The sequence below is a fragment of the Lactuca serriola genome, chromosome 4 (genome assembly GCF_051521515.1).
Source record: "Lactuca serriola cultivar US96UC23 chromosome 4, Lser_US96UC23_V15, whole genome shotgun sequence".
In the NCBI taxonomy this organism is placed as follows: domain Eukaryota; kingdom Viridiplantae; phylum Streptophyta; class Magnoliopsida; order Asterales; family Asteraceae; genus Lactuca; species Lactuca serriola.
In genome coordinates this window covers 42,582,411-42,593,170 of record NC_136411.1, presented here as the reverse complement: position 1 = coordinate 42,593,170, position 10,760 = coordinate 42,582,411, and the positions used below count along the sequence as shown (strand labels likewise).

The window sequence follows — 10,760 nt, the reverse complement described above, 5'->3', positions numbered from 1 at the left end:
GAACTGATTAATGAATGTAAATAGCTTATATTATCTTTTACCAAGTTATGTAATAAAGTTAATTTTTTATATATTTTTATTAAGATAAACTTACAAGGTTGGCTCGTGTGGTTTGTTACAAACAGTTGATTCAATAAAATTATCAACACAACTACATCGCTTAGTCGCTAATCCTTTGTTTTTATTTTTTACATGGTTGTGTTTTCATTTTTTTTATAACGGATCTAAAAAATAAAATTGATTTGGTAATTACATTTTCGCTTTATTCACAGTAACTTTGTTTATTTTTGTACATATTTAGGTAACGAACTTTTTAGAAGTGTTCATATATGATTATTATGACCTGCTGCAACAAGTTACAACCGATCGTAATGGTCATATGTAAACACTTCCAACAAGTTCATTACATATATGTGGAAAAAAAAACGAACTTACATGGATACGAACAAAACCAAAAATAATTACTCTGGTAAATCAATTTTCCGATCTAAAATTACTATTTTACTTATCTTTGATTTTTTAATAATTTTTTTATTTTAATATATCATCAGAAAATGACCCACCTAATCACCAACCTTCTCTCTCCCCATCACCATCCTCTTTCTCCCCCCTCTTCCCTCCTCTTTTTCATCTGCGGAATAGTCGGAGGTTGGTGATGGTGGCCAAGGTAGAAGCTTTGTGATGGTGATCGAAATGTGGCAGTTTTGAGGAATGAATCTTGATGGTGATCGGCAAACGAATCTATCTGTCAACACCTCTGGCTTGTATTGAAGAAATCATGAGGGGATACAAATAAGGGGGAATTTATGTTCGATTGGTGGTGCTAGAGTATACTATAAACATACCCCTCTAACGTCGTTGGCGGAAACCTTCAACGAAAAATAGAATCATCGTCGTATGATGTAACACCCATACTTTTAAAACCTTTTAGAATACCATGGTTACATGTTTATCATGAAATTAAAGAATGATTAAATGCTTTTACAACAACCATAAAATATCTATTAAAAATTATAAACCTTTGGTGTTACAAAAGTAATATCACAACCACAGTAAAATGGAAATAATTATACAAACCGAAGAATATATTAAATCTTTTATAAGCATTCATTATTAATGCTCTTCTAGTCCTTAGCTTCCAAACCTAAGTATATAACACATTTAAAAATAGCAAAAGACTCATGAGATACATGGGTTTAGACTCATCATAATAAATATGAAATATACTTTCAAAATATTTCATAAGAACTTTAACTCTTCGCAAACATTCAATCGTATAAACTTACGAACTTCTTAAAACTGAAACTTACTTTCACAACCTCATGAACACGTTAACAAATCATAAAACACTTGATATCATAAACCTTACAAATTACCTGTATATATGGGGAGTATATACCCTTTGTCAATTAATTACTAGCTCGTATCATATATGGGGAGTTCATATCCCTCATCGGTTCACAAGTAGATCCTTACTAACCACGGGAGCGCTAACCTCATTGTGGTCGATAGGGAATATGTACCCCTCGACAACTACTTCATGGCAAGAGGTATCATCTTAGTAGTGGCTCATTTGTCCCATTTAAAACAATAAACATGATTAATTCAATCATCAATCAATAAACATATGTCATGTTAAAAATTTCATAACTAAACCACTAGCACTCCTCTTTAAAACAATAAACATATGGAATGCTAAAAATTTCAAAACCAAACCATTATCCCTTCAAAACAATAAACATATGGTATGCTAAAACTTCCATAACTAAACCATTAGCAATACCCTATATGACAATAAACATATGACATGATAAAACTTCCATAACTATACCATTGGCAATGCCTTATACATATATGGCATGCTAAAACTTTCATGTTAAAACTACTAGTATTTCCCTTAAATCATGAAACTTGAGAACATAAAGATTCAAGTATTAAAACACTTGACATCAAACATATTCATATAGAAAAACTTGATTTGCTATGTACCTATAAAAATCCACACGTACTCACCTTTTTAGTTAGTGAAAACTAAATACAACCATGGTCCTTTAATTGGTTCCTTTTAACCAAAATACTTTCAAATGATATTAAATCAACAAATAATGTTCTTAACAGAATGGCTTAACCCATTAAGATCTTAACTCCACTTCATACATAATATAAACATTCACTTGATTATACAAAATTTTCCATTTACAACTTTTATCAATTAAACTAATTATACATGATGAATATTACTTCTATATGACTTAGTTCATTGAGTTCTTTACTTAATTTCAAGTTTCCATCCCTTTCATCAATTATGGTTTAAAACCCCAATTGATGAACTAAAGAGGCTTGAGAAGAAGAATTTATAATTGGTCCATGTGGTTTGTAAAATATTGCACTTTGAGGACTTCTATTAAAAACATCACGCTACTGTTTCTTATGGTTTCGAAAATTGCATGAATGGCCATTATGGCGTTAACTTTAACTTTTAACTAGTTAGTTTTTTTTTGAATGACCAAAATATCCTTGGAACTAAATTGAAAAGTATATATACCACAAGGATCAATTATGAAAATTTGATATTTTATGTCATACCTAGTTTTTGATGTTTCTTTTATCAGGATAGTGGGTCGTAAATGGATCGAGTAAAGGTCTTGGACTTCAAGGGAATAGCGATTAGATCCTATCAAATGATGACAATGTTGGTTAAGTGTTTAATCCCTCAAATTGTGTTTCGAAGAAGAAAAAGGTAAATGGGAGAAGCTATATATATATATATATATATATATATATATATATATATATCGGGCTTCTTGCATGGATCATGGTTTTGGTTCGACATGTGTTAAGCCAAAGATAACTAGATTGGATTGTGGGGATCGTTAATACCTTTTTGTGCATATAAAGAACTCCGAAAATGGAGTTAAAACAAAGAAGTTATGGTTGTTTGAAGTTGAATTAGAAGTTTGTAGTTTTGTCCTACGTAGGGCGTAGGAAAGTTACGTAGGGCATAGCTGCTATGCAAGGCATAGTCAAGTTATGCAAGGCCTAGCTTGATGAATGTGGACCGCATTTCTAATGGGCTACGCATGGTGTAACTTAGGTTACACAGGAGGTAATCACGGCAAATCAAAACCCTAATTCTTCGGTTTTAAGCCATATTTAAGGGATCATCTAACTTCTGAGAAACCCTTTAATGACCAGCCTCCATCAACTAAGATCATTCTTTGAGAAACCGCAGCCTCCTCTTGCTTGTTTTGTGCCTTGGCATCTTTTATGAGCTTATTTCTCCATTGGAAGGATGAATCTTGAAGAACAATCTGTTTGTAAAGTGCATGAAAGAAGGATTCAAATATAGATCCAGCAAGGTTGCTTCATTTTTGGACCATTTTGAGTAAAAAGCTTATATCTTTCTCATCGATTTCTTATATATTGTTATTGGTCATTTTGTCACTTTTTCGTCCTTTAAGCTAGTGGTTTGGGAGTTGAGGCAACTCCAACACCTTTTGAGTTATATGGAATACTCTTGGGACTTTTTGGATTTGTAAAGGTGTACCTTGGTGCTTGTTCTTTAAGCCATGGATATGGTGTTATCATTTTTGGTCATTTTAGTGAATAAAGTTTAGATCTTGCTTGATGTGAGTGTCTTAAGGAGTAAATTTGGAAACTTTATCCATTAAGACATTGTAAAGGTCCATATTTAAAAGTTTGAGGATTTGGCTTTCTGTATTAAGAGCTTAATAGAATTTTTTAGGATCAGGTGCATTACGCAGGGCGTAATCTAATTACACATGGCATAGCTCTATGCAGGGCGTAGAGCTGTTATGCATGGTTTAATCTGGTTGGATGTTGACTTTTGACTATTGACCATTGACTTTGACCAAGTTTGACTTTAGGTCAATTGGAGTGATTTGAGTAGTAGATTGAGGCTTGGTCCCTGTTTGCCGTATAGGTGACATGTAGGTTTGGTTTTTGGAGCAGTGATTAGTTCAACTATCTTCTAGACTTTAGGGTGGGTTTTCCTCACTGTACTCGTGGGTCGAAGGCACCAATGTCGGCCCACTAGGTTGTGTTATGTATCCTGGTATATAGGATGTTGCTATGCTGTAGTGACCTATTACATTGGTATATATGTATGATTACCTATACTTGCTAATTATTGTTTATCTGTTGCATATGTCAACATATTGGTGGTTGGGTTGAGGCGGGAGGCTAACAAACCCTAGATGGTTAGGTTATGGTGATACCGCTTCGTGTGGTAGACCAACAAACATAGGATGGTTGGGTTGAGGAAATATACTAACAAACCCTAGTTGGTTGGGCTGAGGTGGTACTACTTCGTGCGATAGACCAACAAACCCAAGATGGTTAGGTTGAGGCAACATGCCAACAAACCCTGGATGGTTGGATTGAGGCAATATGACAACAAACCCTGCATAGTTGGGTTGAGGCCACATGCCAACAAACCCTATATGCATGTATTGTAATTGTTATTATATTATTGTGTGGAGTATTTTGGGGAACTCACTAAGCTTTGGCTTATAGTTTTGAATTTCAATGCTTCAGGTACTTCAGATGATGGGGGAAGGAGAAGGCTTGATGGTACGCATCATCCTACGGATTTTTTATGATTTGAGAGATGTTTTGATACTTTGATTTGTTATGATATTTTGGAAATCAGTGGTTGATTGTTACATGGTTTTTATGAACATGGATTTGAAAATCAAAAAATTTCACTATGGTTTTTGGGATGTTACAAGTTGGTGTTAGAGCGTTGGTTTGAGAAAGTTGGATGAACACTTGTGTGATTCCAAAATCAAATTAAGGATTCAAAATTAACTCTAAGAAGACCGAAAAAGAGGATGTGATGTGTACAATCAATCGGAGCCAAGGAAATTATTCCCCAAGACACCCACACTTGTTATATATGTATTGGTGATATGTTAGAAATGCATGCAAGAAGTTAGAATAAGGATATGCTCAGGATTGCATGATAGAATGCCTATTAGGATAGATGCCTATTAGGGAAAATTCCTTTTGATGCCTTGTTGCATGTAGAGTTCTTCTGCTCAAATGTTGCTTGCTTTGTGCTATGTAGGGCTTATATTGATGTGAGTTAACTACTAAATGAATATGTTAAGTGATATGTGCACATTTATTCATATATTTTGTGCTTTATCTTAATATTTTTACCTATTATTGTGCTTATTTTAGGACAAAAGGTGCTTAATATGTTTAAAATCTATTTTGTAGCACCGAAGACATGCACGAGATTAAAAGGAAGCAAAATGCAAAGCTGGAAGCGAGAAAATTGGACCAAGTCAACCAAAGTCAAAGAACTCAAGAATTTTGAAGCCCACGGCATGGAGATCACTAGCCACGCCGTGGTGAAGATAAGATTTGCGATCAGAGAAGCCGACTTAGGGAATACGCGTGATTAAAGATAGCCGGGCCGTGGAGCCTATTTTCCATGACATGGGAGCCAGTTTTTAGAAACTATAAATACTTTGGTTTTGGCTTCAACCCTACCTTATGCTTCAAGTTATTCTTGAATTTTGAAGACCAAAGACTTGCTAAAAGACTGAGAGAGATATGATTTCGATTGAAGTTTAGTTTTTAGAGATTAGAAGGCAACATAACTTCTAAACATTTGTTTAATTTGTTTTTCATTATGATTTTCAAGGTGAACTTCAACTTTTATTTTTTGTTTCCAATAGTTATGGGCTAAAAACCCTAACTTCTATTTAGAGTGGAGGATCATTATGACTATAGGTTGATTGATTGGATCTTGGATTGTTGCTAGTTGCTTATTTGTTGTGATAGCTTGTTAAAGACCCTTTTGTGTTAATGATAACTACTTTTTGTATTTATTGCTTAGTTTTACAAAAATTAGATGATCATTCTGTTTTGGTAGGACTAAGTCTTTTAGTCAAAGGATTACTTAAGCTTTGTTGCATGTAATTATATTCATGAAGTAGCTAGTTGACATTAATTAGGGTCTTTCAGCAGCTGATGGCAGGGCAAGGTGGCATCTTAGGAGAGCCTATGAAGTGCTTTAGTGTGATTGATGCGCTATTTAGTGGGTATTGGAAGTATCAGCAAGCATCGATCCGTAACATCGAGCAAGAAGTTGGTCAACTGTCGAGGAAATTCAATAAGCGTTTACCGGGCACCCTTCCAAGAAACACAGAGACCAATCCCAAAGCTCATGTCAAGGCTGTAACAACAAGGAATGGTAAAATTATCAACCCTTTAACACCTCTCACTAACAATGGTTCATATAGTGTGTAGCAGCTGAAAGAAGAATACGACTAAGAAAAAGCAACTGCCCAGTAGCCACGGCGTGGTGACCACAAGACTACGGCGTGGCCGTCTTCTGAGGAGAAAAAAGAGTCTCCGGTCAAGGTATATCAACCACCTCTACCGTATCCGATTCAGGCTAATCAAGACAAACAGATGCGGATTATAAGAAGTTTTTGGAACACATCAAGGCTCTACAAATCAATATCCCATTTATTGAAGCGGTTACACAAATGCCAAAATAGGCCAAGTTCTTGAAAGACCTTCTCACAAACCGGAAGAAGATGGAGGAGCTTTAAATGTAATATTGAATAAGAATTGTTCAGCGGGTATGCTTAACAAGTTGCCAAAGAAGATGGGAGATCCAGGAAGCTTGACACTTCCTTGTTAATTCGGGACTCTAGCAATGAGTCATGCTCTTGCTAATTCGGGAGCTAGTGTGAACTTAATGCCCTATTCTTTCTATAAGAAGTTGAATCTCCCGAAGTTGAGACCAATACGCACGACCATTCATCTATCCAATAATACGGTGACATTCCTAAGAGGTATTTGTGAAGATCTTTTTGTTAAGATTGACAAGTTTGTATTTTCTGTAGATTTCATAGTACATGACATGGAAGAGGATAATAAAGTCCCTATTATTCTTGGAAGACCATTTCTTAGCACCGATCGGGCTTTAGTGGACATTAGGGAATCAAAGCTGACACTTCGGGTTGGAGAAGATGTAATATCATTTGGTGTTGATCGAGCAATGAAGAAATCGAAGATTAGTTATGGCATGATCTTTTTGGTGGATACGTTCGATTCATTTATGGAGAAAAAAATACAAGAATGGAAGGAGAATGACTTAGAGGGATACATGTCTCTGAAGGAGGATGATTTTGATGTTGAACATGACCTTGAAGAACTGGAGAAGCTACAGGAAGAAAGCGATTATGAAGACATGGAAAGAAATTCAGAAGAGACTCCACAGCATGGCCAATCATCGGCCATAGTGTGGGAGTTAGGAAAATCGCGACATGGCGGGGAAAAACAAGGCCCCACAGCATGGCAATTAGATGCCCACATCGTGGGCACTAAGCAAAGCCAAAAATCAAGTTTCAAGCCTTTACCCGATCATTTGGAATACGCTTTCCTAGAAGATAATGAACATAATTCGGTGATCATAGCATCAGATTTGAAGCCTTAAGGGAAGGAGAGCTTAGTCAAGGTGTTGAAAAAATGAAAGAATGCCATCGCATGGACGATTTACGACATCAAAGGGATAACCCTTCATATTGTTCACGGAAGATCATCTTGGAAGAAGGCTCGAAGCCTGTAGTTCATCCACAACGTAGACTCAATCCGAACATGCAAGAGGTGGTTAAAAAGAAGGTGATGAAGTTGATGGATGCCGAGATAATTTACTTAATTTCGGATAGCCCATGGGTGATCCCGTTTCACGTGGTTCCAAAGAAAGGAGGAATGACGGTGGTGACAAACGAAAAGAACGAGCTCATTCCTACCAGGACGGTAACGATGCCACTTGTAATCATTTCCCCGTACCTTTTATTGATAAAATACTCGAACGTTTATCCAGTCACTTTTTCTATTGTTTCTTATATGGCTTTTCAGGTTATTTTCAAATTCATATTGATCCAAGAGACCAAGAGAAGACCACATTCACTTGTTCAAGCAGGACCTTTGCTTATCGTCGAATGCCCTTCGGTTTATGCAACGCACCAACCACTTTTCAAAGATGCATGACCATTATTTTTCACAACATGGTGGAGGAAAGTCTTCATGGATGATTTTTCTGTGTTTGGTCATTCTTTCGATAATTGTTTATCGAAACTTGTTTTAATGGTTGCTAGGTGTGAAGAGACCAACGCGGTCTTGAATTAGGAAAAATGTCATTTCATGGTTACATAAGGAATAGTGCTAGGACATAAGGTTTCCAAGGCATGGATAGAGGTGGATCGAGCAAAGGTCGACAACATTTTGACCTTGCCACTGCCAACAAATGTAAAAGGGGTGCAGAGTTTTTTAGGTCATGCGGTATTTTACTACCGATTTATAAAAGATTTTTCAAAAATAACAAGGCCCTTAACCTAATTGCTTTTAAATGATGCTAATTTTGATTTCTCTAATGATTGTTTGAAAGCTTTTGAACTTCTTAAGGAAAAATTGACGACCACCCTAATTATGATCGCCCTTAATTGGAACCTTACATTTCAGTTGATGTATGATGCTAGCAATTATGCATTAGGTGTAGTTTTAGGAAAAAGGGTTGAAAACTGTTCTCAACCAATCAATTATGCAAGAAAAACACTCAACCCAGCTCAAGAAAACTACACCACCATGGAAAAGGAATTAGTATTCATTGTTTATGCTTTTGATAAATTTCATCCTTACTTAATATTGTCTAAAAATAAAACATCCATTAATTTTACACCAAATTTAAACTTTTTCGATCATAATAAAAATCAAATAGTATTGTTTACAAAATGCTTTCAAATCAATATCCATCAGAGTGTCCCAAAGTCATAACGTAAGGATGAGGAGCGGTACGGTCACGCCTTCGCCTTGCCATGATCTCCTGAAGTACCTGAAACAATAAACTGAAACTGTAAGTCCGAGGGCTTAGTGAGCTACCCCAAAAATACCAATACCACACTGACAAAGCCATATCAGTAACAATCTATCAATCAATCAACATGCATACTCGCCATCGGCCTGACGGGACCGCCCTATTGGGCTTACAATCTATTTGAATTTATCCTGAGCCTTCGGCATGACTGGTCCGCCTCGTGGCCTGCAGTCTCCCCGGAACGCTCTTAGGGTACGTTGGCCTTCAGCACAAAGCAGGACCGCCTCAACCCAACCAACAAGCAAATAACCATGTGCGCATAACTATCATATACTGGCATATACAAACATCAAACATATCTATCACACTGATCATCAATCATAGAATTCTCTCGTAACTAGAGTACCGACCTAGCAGGTCACTAACATGCTAATCCGTGCGGATCATAAAGCATAACATATCGTCTACCCTGATTTTGATCTAACAGATCATAACCACATGTAACATATCATAGCATCAACAACTAAAGGGTCGGCCTTGGTGCCAGAGACCCTATCGATATAGTGAGGATAACTCACCTTGCAAATGTCGACTCGGAAGATACACTCCAACTCTTGGATCACCCGACACAGGCTCCACCACCTATGATAATAGTACAATATACTCATAAGTCCTTAGCCTTATAAGGTGCTCCATAACCCACCATTCAACCCCTGGTCAAAGTCAAAATCCCCAGTCAAGGTCAACAGTCCATGTTGACCACAACTCGCCGAGTACCCTTGGCTACTCACTGAGTTCCTTGAAGCACAATCCAACTCGCCGAGTCATTGGGGTGACTCGTCGAGTTCCTTCGATTCTCATTCAAACTTTAAGGCCACCCGTCGAGTTCCTTCCTTGCAACTCGACGGATACACACGTGTACATATTCTAGAGAAAACTCATCCGACTCGCCGAGTTGTTCTTCAACTCGTCGAGTCTTATGGTAATCTTCATCGGACTCGTCGAGTTGTTCATCCAACTCGTCGAGTTCACGACCATCTTCATGTGACTCGCCTAGTTAACCTTGCGACTCGCCGAGTCCATTCAGTCCTCTTTCCATACAGACGTGTTTTGAGCCATGCAGCGGCTCCAAATCACAGATCCAAGCTTCTAGGGCATGCTTATCACGTAAAGTTGCAAACTTTACGTGCATGCATGGCTTTAAAGGCTCTAAATGCCAAATCTAAGCTCTTAATGGGGCTTCATGCCCAAGAGGGACCTCAATCACGACCAAAACTGTAACTTTATGCTTCTAGAATCCAAGGAGGGTCCAGATCTAAAGTTACAACTTCAGATCTAGCCCATAGCTCATTATACCATCTTGAAAATCCATAAAAAGCCCTAGAAACTCAACAAAAGGGAAAAGGGGAAGTAAGGATGGCACTTTGATACCTCCAAAGGATACTAGCTGAGGTAAATCCTGCTTCCCACGCCTTCCTTGCTTCAATTCCTTTGCACTCCTAGCTTTCTTCCTCCAAGATTCTCTTTCTAAGCTTCAAACACCACACAAAGGCACCCACATACATATAAGGACTCTCAGGACTCTCTAGATCTGTAAAGAGGCCCAAGGGAGGCTGAGATCCCTTTAAATAGGGGTGCAAACCTCGGGATTTAGGGTTTCCTCTGCCAGCTCCTACTCGTCGAGTCCCAATATGGACTCGTCGAGTAGGTCACTTAACACGCGATCCCATCCCACTGCTACTCGACGAGTAGGTCAACCAACTCGTCGAGTAGAGCTTAACCCAATAAATCTTATTTAAGCAATACCTGAGAATCGGGGCGTTACAACTCTCCCCCACTTGAACTAGACTTCGTCGTCGAAGTTCGCTGGAATAAACAATGTCGGGTAATGCTCTCGCAT

General features: G+C 37.6%; 1 protein-coding gene across 1 annotated transcript; it reads left to right on the top strand.

Annotated features, from left to right (window-relative positions):
- Positions 1-6,697: 6,697 nt before the first annotated feature.
- Positions 6,698-7,480, top strand: LOC145098291 (uncharacterized). Its single transcript, XM_079035935.1, has one exon. It carries the CDS (start codon positions 6,698-6,700, stop codon positions 7,478-7,480), a length of 783 nt encoding a protein of 260 aa, XP_078892061.1.
- The last annotated feature ends 3,280 nt before the right edge of the window (positions 7,481-10,760 follow it).

Coding starts and splice junctions, on each gene's coding strand:
- LOC145098291 (XM_079035935.1), top strand. CDS start 6,698: ATGAGTCATGCTCTTGCTAATTCGGGAGCTAGTGTGAACTTAATGCCC.